Here is a 20,572-nt window from a genome sequence, read left to right on the forward strand (position 1 = left end):
CCAATATTAAAGTGGCTGGAGTTGAGTCAGTATGTTGAAAGCAGCCACTCAATATCAGCCACATTTGATTGTGAGGAATTCTAAGGCAGGTGAACAGAAGGACTTGAGTTCCTGTATGTTGTTATGATCACACCACGTCTCGTTAATCATAAGGCATACCCCCCCGCCCCTCTTCTTACCAGAAAGATGCTAGTTTCTGTCGGCGCAATGCGTGAAGAAACCAGCTGGCTGTACCAACTTCGATAGCGTGTCTCGAGTGAGCCATGTTTCTGTGAAGCAAAGAACGTTACAGTCTCTTATGTCTCTTTGGAATGCTACCCTTGCTCGGATTTCATCTCCCTTGTTGTCAAGAGACTGGACATTGGGAGTAGTATGCTAGGGAGCGGTGCACGATGTGCTCGTCTACAGAGCCTGACCAGAAGAGCGTCGTTGTTTTGGTTCGCCGGCTGGGATCCGATCCATTGTCCTGGGTGGTGGGCAAAACACAGGATCCGCTTCAGGAAAGTCGTTTTCCTAGTCTGTTGTGGTGTCAAAGAGAGGATGGTGGAGATGACAGGGTCTGTTGTAGTGTGATACAGAGGGTGGTGAAGATAACAGGGTCTGTTGTGGTGTGATACAGAGGATGGTGGAGGTAGGGAGGATGGTGGAGGTAGGGAGGATGGTGGAGGTAGGGAGGATGGTGGAGGTAGGGAGGATGGTGGAGGTAGGGAGGATGGTGGAGGTAGGGAGGATGGTGGAGGTAGGGAGGATGGTGGAGGTAGGGAGGATGGTGGAGGTAGGGAGGATGGTGGAGATAACAGGGATGGTGGAGATAACAGGGGCTGTTGTGGTGTGATACAGAGGATGGTGGAGGTAGGGAGGATGGTGGAGGTAGGGAGGATGGTGGAGGTAGACAGGATGGTGGAGATAACAGGGATGGTGGAGATAACAGGGTCTGTTGTGGTGTGATACAGAGGATGGTGAAGGTAGAGAGGATGTGGAGATAACAGTGTCTGTTGTGGTGTGATACAGAGGATGGTGAAGGTAGAGAGGATGTGGAGATAACAGGGTCTGTTGTGGTGTGATACAGAGGAGGGTGAATGTAGAGAGGATGTGGAGATAACAGGGTCTGTTGTGGTGTGATACAGAGGAGGGTGAATGTAGAGAGGATGTGGAGATAACAGGGTCTGTTGTGATGTGATACAGAGTATGGTGGAGATAACAGGGTCTGTTGTGGTGTGATACAGAGGATGGTGAAGGTAGAGGATGTGGAGATAACAGGGTCTGTTGTGGTGTGATACAGAGGATGGTGAATGTAGAGAGGATGTGGAGATAACAGGGTCTGTTGTGATGTGATACAGAGGATGGTGAAGGTAGAGAGGATGTGGAGATAACAGGGTCTGTTGTGATGTGATACAGATGGTGGAGATAACAGGGTCTGTTGTGGTGTGATACAGAGGATGGTGAATGTAGAGAGGATGTGGAGATAACAGGGTCTGTTGTGTTGTGATACAGAGGATGGTGAATGTAGAGAGGATGTGGAGATAACAGGGTCTGTTGTGATGTGATACAGAGTATGGTGGAGATAACAGGGTCTGTTGTGGTGTGATACAGAGGATGGTGAAGGTAGAGAGGATGTGGAGATAACAGGGTCTGTTGTGGTGTGATACAGAGGATGGTGAATGTAGAGAGGATGTGGAGATAACAGGGTCTGTTGTGATGTGATACAGAGGATGGTGGAGATAACAGGGTCTGTTGTGATGTGATACAGAGGATGGTGGAGATAACAGGGTTTGTTGTGGTGTGATACAGAGGATGGTGAATGTAGAGAGGATGTGGAGATAACAGGGTCTGTTGTGGTGTGATACAGAGGATGGTAAAGGTAGAGAGCATGCACACCTAAATGCACACGCATACACACTCACACTTTTAAAAACACATACTATGACACTTTTAGACACACACACACACACACACACACACACACACACACACACACACACACACACACACACACACACACACACACACACACACACACACACACACACACACACACACACACACACACACACACACACACACACACACACACACACATGCCCTGCTTCCCCTACTCTCACAGAGGGAGACTGAGATGAGATCACTGATCATTAATTAGGGCTATATAATGAGGAGGACAGGGTGTGGTGGAGAGAGGCTGGATATTCTCACTTCCTCTCTTTCCATCTCTCCTTCTCTGCTGTCTCCCTTTTCAGTTTCCGCTTCTTTCCTTTTTTGCGTTCTCTCTCTCTCTCTCTCTCTCTCTCTCTCTCTCTCTCTCTCTCTCTCTCTCTCTCTCTCTCTCTCTCTCTCTCTCTCTCTCTCTCTCTCTCTCTCTCTCTCTCTCTCTCTCTCTCTCTCTCTCTAGCTCTCTCTTTCTGGTCTGCTTGTTTGGCAGACATTGGCAGGGTATCTGATGGTGTGCCAGATGTCGCTGAGACTGTGACTGTGCAGGCACCCTGAGGGCATGAGCACCAGCTGTACGTGTGCAGGGCTCACCTCATGGCTCTTTGCCTCTTTCTGTCTTCCTCCTCACCTTCTCTCGCTCCCTGTCATGCCCACATTCTTTCCCATAATGCAGGGCCTTCTTTTTCTCATTCCTGCATCCCCTCCCTCCCTGTCTCTATCTCTCTCTGGTCGTGTCTACACCTCTGACTTCTGCTGTCAGAATACGAAAATCGCATTGAAAAGGCGGGTCTAGACGCACTAAAGTGGCTATGTGATGTAGAGGTCGACCGATTAATCGGAATGGCCGATTTAATTAGGGCAGAACTCAAGTTTTCAAAACAATCGGTAATTGCCATTTTTGGACACAGATTATGGCCGATTACATTGCACTCCACGAGGAGACTGCTTGGCAGGCTGACTACCTGTTATGCGAGTGCAGCAAGGAGCCAAGGTAAGGTGCTAGCTAGCATTAAACTTATCTTAGAAAAAACAATAAATCTCTTAACTACACATGGTTGATGATATTACCAGTTTATCTAGCTTGTCCTGTGTTGCATATAATCAATGCTGTGCCTGTTAATTTATCATTGAATCACAGCCTACTTCGCCAAACGGGTGATTTAACAAGCGAATTCGTGAAAAAAGCACCTTCGTTGCACCAATGAGTACCTAACCATAAACATCAATGCCTTTCTTAAAATAAATACACAAGCATATATTTTTAAACCTGTATATTTAGTTAATATTGCCTGCTAACATGAATTTATTTTAAGAGTCGGGGTATATGCAGCAGTTTGGGCCTCCTGGCTCGTTTCCAACTGTGTGAAGACCATTTCATTTGCCAGAATTGTACATAATATGACATAACATTGAAGATGTAACAGCAATATTTAGACTGATGGAGGCCATCCGTTAGATAAAATACAGAACGGTTCCGTATTTCACTGAAAGAATAAACATTATGTTTTCGAAAGTATAGTTTAGTTTAGTATAGATAGTTTCCGGATTTGACCATATTAATGACCTACGGCTCTTATTTCTGTGTGTTATTATATTACAATTAAGTCTATGATTTGATAGAGCAGTCTGACTGAGCGGTGGTAGGCAGCAGCAGGCTCATAAGCATTTATTCAAACAGTACTTTCCTGCATTTGCCAGCAGCGCTTCACTGTGCTTCAAGCATTGCGCTGTTTATGACTTCAAGCCTATCAACTCCCGAGATGAGGCTGGCAATAGCAAAGTACCTATTAGAACATCCAATAGTCAAAGGTATATGAAATATAAATGGTATAGAGAGAAATAGTCCTATAATAACTACAATCTAAAACTTCTTACCTGGGAATATTGAAGACTCATGTTAAAAGGAACCACCAGCTTTCATATGTTCTCATGTTCTGAGGAAGAAACTGAAACGTTAGCTTTTTTACATGGCACATATTGCACTTATACTTTCTTCTCCAACACTTTGTTTTTGCATTATTTAAACCAAATGGAACATGTTTCAGTATTTATTTGAGACTAAATCGATTTTATTGATGTATTGATGTTAAAATAAGTGTTCATTCAGTATAGTTGTAATTCCCCTCATTATGAATATATAAAAATCGTCCGATTAATCGGTATCTGTATCAGCATTGAAAAATCATCATCGGTCGACCTCTAATGTGGTGTGATTGTGTTCAGATCTGTCTGACCACTTCAGGAGGTGGTCAGGGATGCATTGTGTACGGGTTTTCTCCTCAGTCTGGATGCCATCAGGCCATCGAAAGCACATACAGTGAACGATGTCATCAGCACTCATCCCACAAGTCTCCAGAAAGCGTGTGTTTTGTGCCCGAGAGGCACCTTTTCATTATAATGTTGGTGGAAATACCTTCCTACCGAGTAAGGAACTTGTTTACTGGCCACATAAATGCTAGCCAGCTAGCTAATATTTAGAAAAATAATGCTAACCCGTTTGCAATCCTATTAGCGTTGCTTGCTAGCTTGCTGGCTAGCTACAGACTTTAGCTGGCTAGTTATCTACAGTTAGTTAGCTACTGCAATCAGTTGTTGTTGTGTTATCATATTTTGCCTATTTCAATGTTTGTAGAATGCATACTAGCATTTGAATATAGCGTTGGAAAAGGGAATCCGGACACACTGTGGATGTCACGGGCGTCGTAAAAAGTGGACCAAAGTGCAGCGTGGTGAGTGAATGTCGCCAACAAAGAAACGACCGTGAAGCTTACAGGGCTATAGTTCCACTAACAAAAGTCAACTACCCACACTGAAAGGAGGGAAAAAGGGCTACCTAAATATGATTCCCAATCAGAGACAATGATAGACAGCTGTCCCTGATTGAGAACCATAACCGGCCAACACATAGAAACACAACTCATAGAAATAAAGGACATAGAATGCCCACCCATATCACACCCTGAGAGACTCTCTAAGGTAATGGTGTGACAGTGGACAAGGTAGGTGTATGTAGGTGTACACCTTAAATGTACACCTTAAATGTAGGTGTACAGTAGATGCATGAATTCCATGATCAGAACTGTATGATCAAAATACTAAAGCTGCATGAACTGTCAAGTCCAGACACGTCTTCTCTCTCTCTTTCTCTCCTTCTTCTTGTCTCTCATCTCTTTCTGCCTTGAGCTTGCAGTGCATCCAAACTTACATACAAATTTGCAGTGTCAAGTCACTGATCCCTTAACTTAGCTCGTAGCTCTTAACTTAGCTCTTAAACCCAATGACTTCTGTATCAGCTTACATTTCTAGACTGTCCCTCATAGTTAGGACTATATCTGGGTTTGCCCTTAGCTGAAGTCCAAGTGCCCAAAGACTCTGGTCATTGACCAGACAAACATTCTAACAACGTTACGAGAATGTTACCTGGGCATTATTCTAGTCTAATGTAATGACATAAATCAGTCTGTCATCAAAGCAGTAAATCTCTCTGATGTCAGTGGGTCGGCCATGTTTCTTAGTGTCATTAGATTTGTGTTTCTGTAAGCAGCTCTCCCAAATAGAAGTTGTAGACACATACATATACACAAACCCCCTGTTTCCACTCTGATCTTTCTTTCTCTCGATCCTTCCCCCTCTCCTCTCTTTCTGTTCTCTCTTATTCTCCAACTTCCCTCTGTCTAATTATTCTCTTATCCCCCTTTCAGCTCTTCTCTTTCCCCCTGTCAGTTCTTCTCTTTCCCCCTGTCAGCTCTTCTCTTTCCCCCTGTCAGTTCTTCTCTTTCCCCCTGTCAGCTCTTCTCTTTCCCCCTGTCAGTTCTTCTCTTTCCCCCTGTCAGCTCTTCTCTTTCCCCCTGTCAGCTCTTCTCTTTCCCCCTGTCAGCTCTTCTCTTTCCCCTGTCAGCTCTTCTCTTTCCCCCTGTCAGCTCTTCTCTTTCCCCCTGTCAGCTCTTCTCTTTCCCCCTGTCAGCTCTTCTCTTTCCCCCTGTCAGCTCTTCTCTTTCCCCCTGTCAGCTCTTCTCTTTCCCCCTGTCAGCTCTTCTCTTTCCCCCTGTCAGCTCTTCTCTTTCCCCCTGTCAGCTCTTCTCTTCCTTTCCCCTGTCAGCTCTTCTCTTTCCCCTGTCAGTTCTTCTCTTTCCCCCTGTCAGTTCTTCTCTTTCCCCCTGTCAGCTCTTCTCTTTCCCCTGTCAGCTCTTCTCTTTCCCCCTGTCAGCTTTCTCTTTCCCCCTGTCAGTTTTCTCTTTCCCCCTGTCAGCTCTTCTCTTTCCCCTGTCAGCTCTTCTCTTTCCCCCTGTCAGCTCTTCTCTTTCCCCCTGTCAGTTTTCTCTTTCCCCCTGTCAGTTCTTCGCTTTCCCCCTGTCAGTTCTTCTCTTTCTCCCTGTCAGTTCTTCTCTTTCCCCCTGTCAGTTCTTTCTTTCCCCCTGTCAGCTCTTCTTTCCCCCTGTCAGTTCTTCTCTTTCCCCTGTCAGTTCTTCTCTTTCCCCTGTCAGCTCTTCTCTTTCCCCTGTCAGCTTTTCTCTTTCCCCTGTCAGTTTTCTCTTTCTTTCCCCTGTCAGTTCTTCTCTTTCCCCCTGTCAGTTCTTCTCTTTCCCCCTGTCAGTTGTTCTGTCAGTTCTTCTCTTTCCCCTGTCAGTTCTTCTCTTTCTTCTCTTTCCCCCTGTCAGTTCTTCTCTTTCTTCTCTTTCCCCCTGTCAGTTCTTCTCTTTCCCCTGTCAGTTCTTCTCTTTCCCCCTGTCAGTTCTTCTCTTTCCCCCTGTCAGTTCTTCTCTTTCCCCCTGTCAGTTCTTCTCTTTCCCCCTGTCAGTTCTTCTCTTTCCCCCTGTCAGTTCTTCTCTTTCCCCCTGTCAGTTCTTCTCTTTCCCCCTGTCAGTTCTTCTCTTTCCCCCTGTCAGTTCTTCTCTTTCCCCCTGTCAGCTCTTCTCTTTCCCCCTGTCAGTTCTTCTCTTTCCCCCTGTCAGTTCTTCTCTTTCCCCTGTCAGTTCTTCTCTTTCCCCCTGTCAGTTCTTCTCTTTCCCCTGTCAGTTCTTCTCTTTCCCCCTGTCAGTTCTTCCCGTTCTTCTCTTTCCCCTGTCAGTTCTTCTCTTTCTTCTCTTTCCCCCTGTCAGTTCTTCTCTTTCCCCTGTCAGTTCTTCTCTTTCTAGAAATCTCTTCCCCCTGTCAGTTCTTCTCTTTCCCCCTGTAAAAGTTCTTCTCTTTCCCCCTGTCAGTTCTTCTCTTTCTTCTCTTTCCCCCTGTCAGTTCTTCTCTTTCTTCTCTTTCCCCCTGTCAGTTCTTCTCTTTCCCCTTGTCAGTTCTTCTCTTTCCCCCTGTCAGCTCTTCTCTTTCCCTGTGTCAGTTCTTCTCTTTCCCCCTGTCAGTTCCTCTCTTTCTATAACGATCGTTGTTGGAAGGATTGGACCAAGGTGAGGCGTGGAAGGCGTTCATCATGTTTATTATTAGTAACAAAACGAACATGCAGCTTTGTAGTGCAAAAAGGCTACAATACAAAAACAAGATCCCACACACAACAGGTGGAAAAGGCTGCCTAAATATGATCCCCAATCAGAAACAACGATAGACAGCCACCTCTGATTGGAAACCATACTGTGCCAACCTAGAAATGAAACACTAGAATGCCCACCCTAGTCACACCCTGACCTAACCAAATAGAGAAATAAAATGATCTCTAAGGCCAGGATGTGACACTTTCCCTCTGTCAGCTCTTCTCTTTCCCCCTGTCAGTTCTTCTCACATGCTGACTAGACCGAGCATGCGCGTGCATCCCACGTTTTTGTCCATCCACACCAGACGCGATCAGGACGCGCAGGTTGAAATATCAAAACGAACGCTGAACCACCTATATTTATTTGGGGACAGGTCAAAATGCATGAAACATTCATGTCCATTTAGCTAGCTAGCTTGCTGTTGCTAGCTAATTTGTCCTGGGAAAAAAACATTGGGTTATTTTACCTGAAATGCACAAGGTCCTCTCCTCCGACAATTAATCCACTGATAAAATGGTAAACAGAGTTAGTTTCTAGTGATCTCTCCCCCAGTCTTCTTCTTCTTCGTTGGACTTTATATGGCAGTTGGCAACCAACTTTAAGGTGCATTACTACTACTGGACTGGAGTGTGGACCTCAGTTCAACTTTCAATCATCCGCATGGGTATAGGCTCCTAAAAACCAATGAGGAGATGGGAGAGGCTGGGACTTGCAGCGTGTCAAGCGTAAAAAAAATAGAGCCAAGTTCTATTTTAGCTCTTGGCTACTTATTTTTTTGCAATGCTTGCGCATGTAATACGAACAGTGTGGTCAGCATGTTAGCCCTCATATCTTTCTTTCCATCACTCTCTCCTTGCCCTCCCTGTCACGTTCTGACATGAGTTCCTTTATTTTGTCTTTGTGTTAGTATGGTCAGGGCGTGAGTTGGGGTTTATGTTGTGTTTATGTGTTTGGCCTGGTATGGTTCTCAATCAGAGGCAGGTGTCGTTCGTTGTCTCTGATTGAGAATCATACTTAGGTAGCCTTTTCCCACCTGTGTTTTGTGGGTGAATGTTTTCTGTTTAGTGTATGTCACCTTTCAGAACTGTTTCGTTTCATTCTCCGTTGTTATTTTGTTGAGTGTTCTGGGGAATAAATGAACATGGACACGTACCACGCTGCATATTGGTCCGATCTCTCCTACTCCTCCTCAGACGAGGACGACAAACGTTACACTCCCTTTCTTTTTCTTCCTCTGTCTCTCTATATTTATATTGTCTCCGTATCCTGTGGCGCTTCTCCGTGATTTGTGACTGCAGGGCAGTGGGAAATGGATGCTTAACACTCATTGTTGAAAAGAAGGACATTTTTCACTTCATAAATAGGCTTCTGAGAAACTCTGGTCTCTCTTTCTCTTCCCCTCCCGTCATCTCCTCTCTTTTTCTGGTCTCTCTCTCTGTTCCTATGACTCAGAGCCTCCCCCGCTTTAGTACGCTCAGATTACCTCTGTCATTACTCCGGAGCACAAATGGAAGAGCCCACACATTCTCAATAGCACACTCTCACTACAGGGCTTTATAGGGCTGTCCCTGGTTAATATCACTGACTGAAGGTGCTTCGTGCTTAGTGCTTAGTGCGTGCATGCATGCGTGCGCGCGTGTGTGTGTGTGTGTGTGTGGTCTTCTACATGGGTACCTACTGGATAGATCTGACCTCTCTTTGACTTATCGCTCCAGACGCCTGCTGTCTTTGATACCCTGGCCACCTTTGTCTGTCTCTCTCTCTGTCTCTTCATTCATTATTTATTACCCTTTTTACACCAGTCTTAGACTGGCCTTGTAGTCCAAGTCGTCAGAGCTGCGTAGAGATGTGATGTTATGTTCGCAGATGCCAGACTTCCATCCATGAAATAATGTAGTTATTACAATGACCATGGGGGCACAATTCCAGATAGTGGTTCTGCTGATTTTCTGCAGCCAAGCGTCCATTAACAATACTAATACTAGTATGTTATATTGTTTTAGATGATAATATGCATTGACACTCAGCTTGGGGGGATTGTACTGACCTGGCAATCTAAGTAACGTTATACAAAAATCCCCATAAAAATCTGTAAGTTTAATGTCAAGCTGGAGATATGTTTTGCATGGGTTGCCTCTCAATTCACAACATCCTCCTCCTATGTCTCCCTTCCTCATCAGCGGTGCAAAGTGACAGAGCTACAGTGCTGTTTGTAGACCATGAAGCATTCCGGAAAACGGTCTTCTCACGAAAACGTCTGGAGCCTCCGAAAAGGACTCGTTTGTAGTCGGTAACACTAATGTGCCAACTTTTGTCTGTAGCGTCCAAACCGTTTTGGGCTACAAACTAATATGACCCCACTGTAGAAAGGGGAGACTCTCACGAACAAGATGGTGTTCACCACAAGTGTCACGGGACTCGTCTAAAGGTAACTCATACAAATGAATGGAGGTATGGAGGTAGTTTTGTGCCAACAAAAGTAAGGGGATATATATATATATATATATATTTCCTGAGCTTTCTTATATCTCCTTGATATAGGACAGACACTTCAAAACCTTATTCCTTAAAGTTAATTTTTGTAAACTATTTTTGCCATTTATGAATGTGTTATTCAATGTCTTTCTATGGGCTATAGTAGTAAAGGTCAAATTCAATATCTTATCTTTCATTTTTTTGATAACCTAAAGGTGGGTCCTTTGGAGCAAAGCATTCTGGGACATGCCGAATATTCCAGAATGTTCAAAAGTTAGAGGAAGAGAAAAAGAGCTGGAGCAAGAGAAGGTTATTCCATCTCAATGCATTGAAGGATCATCTTCTGGGACATTGAATCCACCCGTGGGTGGATACTTGTTGACAAAAGTGCAGATTTTATCCTGTGGGATTACATTAGCTCTTTGGCTCCATGTTTAAAAGCCTTTGGGCTCCACACCAGATCCAAAGCCACAGTTTGTGTTGAACCACAGTCTGTTGAGTTGATTTGTCTCTCTGTGTGCAGTGTTTGACTCTCCAGGTCGGTGGAATAAGAAACAAAAGTTACCTAGTGAGAAGTTAGTCCAGAAGCCTTGTTTGCGGTTAGGATGGAGTGTGAAGTTTAACACCGTGTGGAGATGGCAACGCTGATTGTTTTTGAGCTCTTGTTACCGTTGCTGCCACATGGGAACCCAGGCGTCGCCATGGAGCTCGGTGCCACGAATGCTACCGGATTGCCGGTTGGCATGACACTCGTTTGCTAAGCAACGCCGGCTTCATAAACAGATGCTGCGTTGGTTCCCAGTGTGCTATACTTAGCTTCCCCTGCTACCTATCCAATGCCACAACAACCTACCAAAAAACATCCATCTAAGTACTTCCTTTATAACATTGAATGTGTTTGTGGATGTCTTTACACTGGAAGGAAATACAGGTGCAGCTTTCACTCCTTGATGTTTTGGCCATCTTGGCATTCATCACAATAAGTCTTGGCATTCATCACAATAAGTCTTGGCATTCATCACAATAAGTCTTGGCATTCATCACAATAAGTCTTGGCATTCATCACAATAAGTCTTGGCATTCATCACAATAAGTCTTGGCATTCATCACAATAAGTCTTGGCATTCATCACAATAAGTCTTGGCATTCATCACAATAAGTCTTGGCATTCATCACATTAAGTCTTGGCATTCATCACAATAAGTCTTGGCATTCATCACAATAAGTCTTGGCATTCATCACAATAAGTCTTGGCATTCATCACAATAAGTCTTGGCATTCATCACAATAAGTCTTGGCATTCATCACAATAAGTCTTGGCATTCATCACAATAAGTCTTGGCATTCATCACAATAAGTCTTGGCATTCATCACATTAAGTCTTGGCATTCCAAGCACTAGTTCCGAAATCTGAACAATCCAGCTGGCTCCATCGACTAAACTAAGGAGAATGGTAACAATAGACAGCCATGAAACGAGGCGTTGTAATGTAATCTAGTGTTGGTTAATTACAATGGAGTCACTCAGTGTCTGGGACTCAGTCATTATTCCTGCCTGGTCTATCACAGGAGGAGGTGACAAACTGTGGGTCATTAAACACTGGAGTTTAACCCTCATAATGACACACTACACACTCGGTCTTGACATTATGCATAGATGTACGCACGTATGCGCATACACACAATATGGTGTGTGTGTTCGTGTTTACTTATACAAAACAAGGAGCATTTGTAGCCCAGGCCAAGTCTAATAAATTGCATTAGTATCACAAACACATCTGTCCAAAAAATGCATTTATTCATCCCCTGTTTGATGTTGTATGCAGAATGTGAAATCATGGTTATTATCACAGGGGGAATGATATTGATGGCATTTGGGAGAGTATTACTGGTTTACTTCAGAGTAACTTCCTCATTGAATAAGCACCCAGCTGATTGATCTGAACAGAGGGTGTAATTCATATTGGCTAGCTAGCAAGTGGCCTACAGTGGATGATGTATTCCATCTTACAGCATGGTTAAATGCATGCTGGGCAAAGGAAATTAGGAATGCTGTTATGCTGTTACTATGGCAGCTCAAAGTGTGTAATTATGGGATGGATCCGAGAGAGACAGAGAGATCATACAAATTGTACTTTAGCCAGACACTCACAGAATTATACACACACGCTCTTGCTTCCACTCTTCCCTCTGCTACTTTCTCTCTCTCTTCCGCCATCTCTCATCTAAATCTTACTTAGCTAGCACACACACACAGACACACACACACACAAAAGCCAGAGCCCGTGGCTCAGTGTAAGATATTAGTGTGTTAAAGTGCTGGGGGCCTGAGGGACCTTTCATCTGGAGTTACTTTATGCTGGGCTTTGGCATGTTGACAGGTGGCACAACCCCACTGAGCAGCACAGAGCCAAAATGGCTCCTCTCCAGATCCACTAATGGCTCTTGCCCTGCTCCACTCCCTCTCACCCCATGCCTGCATGACGAGCCAGGGCAGGTGTAAACACTATGAGGTCACCATGCCTTGAGCCAACATGGCCACCTACCTGCTCATTATATACTTATTTTCCAGCCGACTGGGATGCATATTTAGCTGTGACCTTTGTCCAATGGCGTGGTCTAATTTTGCCGTGTAGGGACCTTCCCGTGAGGTAATAGCAGATGGTTGGATGAAATGTAGTAACCACGGCAATGTCTCAATTTCTTCATTTTAAATGCTTCTTAATGTTACATGTTAGGCTTATACCGTATATACAGTATGCTGGGGTACTTGGGGTGGCAGGTAGCCTAGTGGTTAGAGCGTTGGCCAAGAAACCGAACGTTTGCTGGATGGAATCCCTGAGCTGACGAGGTAAAACATCTGTCATTCTGCCCCTGAACACGGAGGTTAACCATCTGTTCCCCGGTAAGCCGTCATTATAAATAAGAATTTTTTCTTAACTGACTTGCCTAGTTAAATAAAGGTTCAATTTAAAAAACAATAATGTTTTGGAAAAAGCCACAGTCTGGTTTTTCAATACCGTCAAAACTATTTATTTTAAGTTTTTCAATACATTTTAATATTTGTAGCTACTTGTGCAATACGTTAGGAGATAAAGGGGTGGCAGGTAGCCTAGTGGTTTGAGCGTTAGCCCAGGAACGGTTGCTGGATGGAATCCCTGAGCTGACAAGGTAAAACATCTGTCATTCTGCCCCTGAACAAAGCAGTTAACCCATTGTTCCCCGGTAGGCTGTCATTGTAAATAAGAGTTTGACCTGAACTAACTGGCCTAGTTAAAAAAAATAAAGCAGTTTGTGTTCTTCATTTTACCTGCCACATTATTTTAAATTATAAATCTTACCGTAGTTCCCCAGAACAGTTGAGCCAGTCTCTTGATTGTAACAGCACAACAGGAGAAAACAGGAGCTGGTCAGTCCAGTGTCTGTTGTGCAGCGCATATGAGGTGATGAAGTTACACTTGTGTCCAATTCACTACTAAATGTTTGCTATCAGATATCTCTTTGAGAAGTCAAAGAGCTCTGGATGAGTTACCTGTACAGCTGCCATTTTTTCCCCTGTGCTTCCTAATAGCATTTTGTTTCTCCTCTGTTCTTCTCCCCTCCGTGTACAGATGCTGCATGAAAGCATGAAAGCATGAAAGCAGACATCACAACTTTGTTCATTTGCACAATTTCTCTCATTCAGATTTGCTTGTAAATCTCCACACTAAAAAAAGACATTCAGTAGCTACTAGCTATGGGTGTATAACTGTATGAGCTGGATTTGCTTGTCTTTGCATTTAGTTTATGTTCCTTTTCGCTCATTAGCATCCTACTAGCATTTATCTATGTGATTTTGCTATTACTTGTGCTAATTTTGTTAGCATTCTGGTAAGCCCAATGTTGGTTTTTTGCATTTCTAGCACCCCCTTGTGTGCTTTGTCAGTAATAACATAAATCCCGGGATGGTAGAAGAACGGTATGAAGAATGGTACGGAGATATGAAAACCTGGATACCACCCAAGCCTAATTGGCTAAAACTATAAATTAAAAGTACACTGTAGATTGGATTTTAGAGATGTTTATGTTGCTCTGCTATCAAATTAGGATGTAAATGTCTATGCAACTCTCTCTGTTTATATGCAACTACCATACTAGTGTCAGGTCCTTCATCGGAATAACAGAGGTGTTTTGACAAGAGAGGAGAGCGAGAGAGACCAAAACAAACCCTTCTGTTTTAGCCTTATTTACATGTGTATAAAGCACCATTGAAATTAAATTGGATTAATTTGAGAGAGGTAGGGAGAAAGAGAGCAAAGACAGAGAGAGGGGAGGGGGATGTAGAGAAAGAGAGATGGAGGAGGCTATTATTGCAACATGTCAAACAGAGATTGAATATGGTAAATGTGTCACAGGTGGTTAGGCTTGTATTGACCGAGCCCATCTCACAGGTGGTTAGGCTCATATTGACCGAGCCCATCTCTAATAACACCCTGCCCTATTGGTGGAAACGCTAGCGCTTTTACAGTATGTTGGACCGTAAAGCACTCAATACTTTCCACAATCCACTGTCTCGCCTGGGTTAACAAGAATATAAAGGCAGACTGCCTATTTAAAATATATTAAAATATGTGCAATGTCTAGGCACCCGATTTTCCTAATTTAAATTTGAATGAATCTCCATGTCTCGTCCATCTCTGTTTGTCCCCACCATGGAGTATCATGCAATATTGTGCAAACAAATTAAAGTGGGGGAAAATTCAGTTCCCTCTGTGGGAGATGGTAAATATTGAATGATTTTAATGTTCCTGAAAGTGTTGAATCAGAGTTTGATTCAGGCCTGTATTTCTGTGTGCTTGTGTGTGTGTGTGCGTGTGTTTGTGTGTGTGTGTGTGTGTGTGTGTGTGTGTGTGTGTGTGTGTGTGTGTGTGTGTGTGTGTGTGTGTGTGTGTGTCAGCCCAGCAGTGACTCATTATCACATTATTATTTACCACTTCCTGGTACCTTTGTCAGCCCAGCTGTCGTGTTCTGTCTCTCTCTCTCTCTCTCTCTCTCTCTCACTCACTCACTCACTCACTCACTCACTCACTCACTCTCTCTCACTCTATCATTCTGCTTTCTATTCAGTTCAGATCAGACAGCTTCAACAGTTGTGCTGTCTATGTGAAATGGTGAAATAATTGTTTAGCAATTTCTTTGGTATTACTGTCAATGTGAACAACTGTTTAGCAGGATGCTTACTGATACTGAACCCTTCTGGAGTATGTCATAGTTTAAGCCTAAGCAAGTTGTGTAAATCCTAAGCAAGTTGTGTAAATCCTAACATTCAGGACTTAAAGGTGAGGTATGAGGGATATTATGAACATGAGAGTATTGAAAACCAGTCAACCCAATGACAACCAGTGAACCTATTGACAACCAATCAACCCATTGATAATCCTCCCCTCCCTACACAGAAGCCGAAAAAAACACTATCTAGCTAGCTCGTTTAAACAGCAGCCAGTCAGTGTTGTCGCTAGGCTAGCTAATCTAACACTAGAACTGCTAAAGCAGCCATTTTGACTGTTCATTAATAAATAAATAAAATATTACTAACATTTTTGATGTCATGCCCCCCTCTGACCTGGACTTTTCCTAAATAAGTCTATATAACACACTGTCGTTATTAGAATCTTAACATCACAAACAGAACTGGAGTTATAACCAGTTTTATAATTTGGGGGGGTTTCCCCCATTGCTTCTCCTTCTCCCGACAGTAGGGCCCGCTCCACTCCTTCTCCCGACAGTAGGGCCCGCTCCACTCCTTCTCCCGACAGTAGGGCCCGCTCCACTCCTCCCGACAGTAGGGCCCGCTCCACTCCTCCCGACAGTAGGGCCCGCTCCACTCCTTCTCCCGACAGTTGGGCCCGCTCCACTCCTTCTCCCGACAGTAGGGCCCGCTCCACTCCTTCTCCCGACAGTAGGGCCCGCTCCACTCCTTCTCCCGACGGTAGGGCCAGCTCCACTCCTTCTCCCGACGGTAGGGCCCGCTCCACTCCTTCTCCCGACGGTAGGGCCAGCTCCACTCCTTCTCCCGACAGTAGGGCCAGCTCCACTCCTTCTCCCGACAGTAGGGCCCGCTCCACTCCTTCTCCCGACAGTAGGGCCCGCTCCACTCCTTCTCCCGACAGTAGGGCCCGCTCCACTCCTTCTCCCGACAGTAGGGCCCGCTCCACTCCTTCTCCCGACAGTAGGGCCCGCTCCACTCCTTCTCCCGACAGTAGGGCCCGCTCCACTCCTTCTCCCGACAGTAGGGCCCGCTCCACTCCTTCTCCCGACAGTAGGGCCCGCTCCACTCCTTCTCCCGACAGTAGGGCCAGCTCCACTCCTTCTCCCGACAGTAGGGCCCGCTCCACTCCTTCTCCCGACAGTAGGGCCCGCTCCACTCCTTCTCCCGACAGTAGGGCCAGCTCCACTCCTTCTCCCGACAGTAGGGCCCGCTCCACTCCTTCTCCCGACACTGGAATGTGCCGTGCCCAGGTGCTAATCACCCCGATAATTGCCTCAAAACTGAACCGAAAATATATCGAAACTATTTTCACACATGTAACAAAATATTAAATAAATGAAGTAAAGTAGGATGGGGAGAATGTGGGAGTTGATGAGCGAGGGGAAGAGGATAATGATAATTATGTAATCGCCAGTTGTGAATGAAGAATCTATTCTATATGGTATGTACTCTATATCAGTCCACCGAATCCAAGCAGTCTTATTGGTCTACTCTAGTCTACTTGGAGTACACAGTGAGAGCCTGTGTAATTTACAATGGCAAGAAGACCAAGACGAACGGATGCACATGCTAAGTTAGCGGTGCTACAAGATCTGAATGAAAACGACTCAGAGGGCGGGGAGGAATTAATCATGACATCTCTGATTATTCATCTGATTCTGAACCTCAGCCAGAATAACCCACACCTCCGAGGCCTAAACGCAAAAACATCCAGAACGGTGCTCACTGAGAAGGTGCCCACGCCACCACCAAAATGAAACGGTGAGATAGGAGAGAGGAAGGGACGACACCATTTAGATGGAACGAGACGGTGACAATACTACGGGCTGATTATCAGCACAGAATGTCATCACTGAGATAGCAGGCTCTACATCTCAAGCAAAAAACAACATCAGCAATACACTCACCAGCTTCCGTTGTTTATGTGACACGGACATGCTACAGCATTCAGGGACTGTACCGTGGCTAAGGTGCACACGGAGCAAGGAGACACTGCCTGGAATCTGTCTGTTGATGAGCTGGAAGTGTTCATTTCAATCCTGTATTTCTTTGGAGAAACCATGTCATGGGATCGCTTCAGAGAGATCATGCTTTACCTCCATTTTGATGAAACAGAAATTCGCCATGGTATCCAACGTATAAATACCTGACTATTTTTAAATGCTGTCATATCGACAGTTTTATATTCATTATAATTCATTAGTATTGCTTTTGTGTAGATTTTCTCTATTTGTGAAGCACACTTGGTGGTTATAATAATGTTTAGGATATTGTTGTTTTCATCATTTCACCGCGCGTCTTACTGCCCATGAGTCTTGGTGTTTTTGTTATTTTTATCAAAAGAAGCTGGTAACCAGTTCCAACACATACACTTCCTGTTGTAGATTTAACAAAGACACTCCACCAATAAAATCAATTGAACACCTTATTTATTTTTATTTTTTACATAAATTCGACAGTAACTTAAACAAATGGAAATGCTATTTTGTTTATATTTGTAATCATATTCTAATGTTACCATAGACCTTCATAAACACAACAAAATGATTATTTTTGCAAGAGCATATATGAAATGATTTAATTACGCTGTTAAAATGTCGCAATCAAAATGACTGCTCATTAGCTTGAAGGGGGAGTCGCTCGAGGCCCAGCGGTTTTAAACTGCTGCCAGACACTGTGCAGTCAATGGGGTAGCTAATAAGCCTAACTCATGGCTATTGACTATTCTTACTCAGCCGACTCCGTCTCCCTAAAAACATCATACAAAAAGGGCCATTTTAAAAAGGAGGCCTTTAATAACAGGAGCAGGACTCTGCTGGACTTGTAAAGAAAAGCAGCCATGGAGCAGGTAGCCTGAGATGATGCCTGAGGCTGCCCCACAGCGTTTGGGGAGTGTTTTGGAAGCATTGAGGCTGGATTTAACCGTAATTGGCTGTTGTTTGCAACAGATTGAGCCTAACACAGAGCGCTTGCTGGGATAGGAGTGTTATTGATGTTGCTGGAGGAGAGAGAACATCTGTTTGTCTCGCTAGCGCAGAGTGGTAGATAGATACAGGGAGAGAGACACAGCTTTAACAAGGATGGCTCTGTAAAGTTACTATGGTACTGTAGGATAATTGACTGTAGGAAAGTGCTGGTATAACCAGGCAGGTGCTACACATCGGTGGTGAATGGGGTGTTGGGTGAGTTACCCCACACACAATGCAAAGCACTTTCAAATCTAATGAAAAGTGTATCATAATCTTCGTCATTATCTCTGTCATCATCGTCCTTGTCATCATCATTGTCCCCAAGCTAGTGCCTAGGCTTTAGCTCAACAGGTGAGCACAGTTTTGAGTTGTGCAGATAGGTTCAGTCACGTGTGTGTGTGTATATACTGGTATGTGTGTGAACACACACGTGCCATTGTGTGAAAGCAACAATAGCTGAAGTCTTTAACAGTATCGACACATCTCTCTGTCTCCCTCCCTCCCTCCTGGCAGGCGGGCGGGCGAGCAGAGCAGAGCGGAGCGGAGAGGATGTGACTAAAGTGTTGCCAGCAGATGCTCATGTTCTCCTGCCTGGCGCCTTGGGACACATCAAGGAGACGACAGGAGTTTGTTCCCTTTCTAGGCGTGACTAATCCTTATATCCTTGTAATCAGGCAGACAGGTAGTGGAGGTAGAGGAGGCTTCTGTGTGTGTGTGTGTGTGTGTGTGTGTGTGTGTGTGTGTGTGTGTGTGTGTGTGTGTGTGTGTGTGTGTGTTTCTGTTCTTTCTGTTTGAACTTGTTTTATATTCACCTCGTTCAATGCCCCCCTTGTATCTTTCTCCTTCCATCTCTCTCTCATCTCTCCATTTTTCTCTCCATCTCTAAATTACTACAAAAAGCAGCCCAATATGAAGTGAAGTGATTGTAATGAAGGTAATTGATTGCACCAGATCTTATTTAGGAGCTTCATAGCAAAGGAGGTAAATACATATGCACGCACCAATTTTTTGTAACAAGTTATTTTTTGGACTATTTTGTGTCCATTTCATGAAATCCAAATTCAAATCCATTTCAATTACAGGTTGTAATGCAACAAAATAGGAGAAACACCAAGGGGGATGAATACTTTTTCAAGGCACTGTACAGAGGATGTGGTGTCGCAGCCATCCATTAGCCTAGTGCAGGCAGTGCTAACCCTGGTGTGACCCAGCAGGAGCCTCCAGGACAGCTGTACAGATAACATCATTAAGGACCTTTCATTATAATCACCGAGCAAATGATGGGAGAGGAGAGGAGCCACTCTATGGGCTTCATGTAGTGGACTTATAAAAGGAGAACATGAAAGGGACAATCTATCACTCTCCCTCTTATCTCTCTCCTTTCTTACTCTCTATCTCTGTTCACCTCCCTCTATTTTCTCTCTCTCTCTATCCCCTTTCCTCCTCTTGCTCCATCCTCCATTTCTCTCTCTCTGAATGGCTGTCATTCCTCCCTTCTTCATCAACATATTTCATTAGCATTGAAGATAACAGAGGGTAACAATGGTTATTCCTTTATAGATGCAGTACCTTCAGAAAGTATTCACACATCTTGACTTTACCCACATTGTGTTGTTACAAAGTGGGATTAAAATGGATTTCATTGTCAATTTTTGTCAACAAACAATACTTTAATGTCAAAGTTAAATAAAAATTCTAACATTTTGTAAAAAATAAATAAAGTATTCAACTCCCTGAGTCAATACATCTTATAATCACTTTGGCAGTGATTACAGCTGTGAGTCTTTCTGGGTAAGACTTTAAGAGCTTAGCACATCTGTGCAACATTTGCCCATTATTATTTTCAAAAGCTCTGTCAAATTGGTTGCTGATCATTGCTAGACAACCATTTTCAGGTCTTACCATAGATTTTCAAGGTGATTTAAGTCAAAACTGTAACCTGGCCACTCAGGAACCTTCAATGTTTTCTTAGTAAGCAACTCCAGTGTAGATTCGGACTTGTGTTTTCGGTTATTGTCCTGCTGAAAGTGCCTGGTGGAAAGCAGACTGAAACAGGTTTCTTTTTTATCCTAAAAAACTCCCTAGTCCTAAAAAAGGCAGCCACCACCATGCTTGAAAATATGAAGATTGGTACTCAGTGATGTGTTGTGTTGTGCCCAAAACATAACATTACACTTTGTATTCAGGACATGAGCTCATTTTAATTGTCACATTTTTTTTGCAGTTTTACTTTAGTGCCTTATTGCAAACAGGATTCCATGCTACTTACTATGTGACTTAAGCACATTTTTACTGCTGAACTTATTTAGGCTTGCCATAAGAAAGGGGTTGAATACTTATTAACTCAAGACATTTCAGCTTTTCATTTTGAATGAATTTGTAAAAATGTAATTCCACAGTATGGGGCATCATGTATAGACCAGTGACAAAAACATCTAATTTTAATACATTTCAAATTCAAGCCGTAACACAACA

At 43.9% G+C, this 20,572-nt stretch overlaps 1 protein-coding gene across 1 annotated transcript in view; it reads left to right on the top strand.

The window, feature by feature from the left end:
- Positions 1–18,938, top strand: part of LOC127916918 (voltage-dependent calcium channel subunit alpha-2/delta-1-like) — a 62,481-nt gene extending 43,543 nt beyond the window's left edge. Inside the window, exon 4 of the mRNA XM_052500227.1 lies at positions 18,611–18,938. Coding sequence (XP_052356187.1) covers positions 18,611–18,652 — 42 coding nt within the window. The 3' untranslated portion in view covers positions 18,653–18,938. The remainder of the gene's footprint in view (positions 1–18,610) is intronic.
- The last annotated feature ends 1,634 nt before the right edge of the window (positions 18,939–20,572 follow it).

This window comes from Oncorhynchus keta, unplaced genomic scaffold, assembly GCF_023373465.1.
Source record: "Oncorhynchus keta strain PuntledgeMale-10-30-2019 unplaced genomic scaffold, Oket_V2 Un_contig_1006_pilon_pilon, whole genome shotgun sequence".
Lineage (NCBI taxonomy): Eukaryota > Metazoa > Chordata > Actinopteri > Salmoniformes > Salmonidae > Oncorhynchus > Oncorhynchus keta.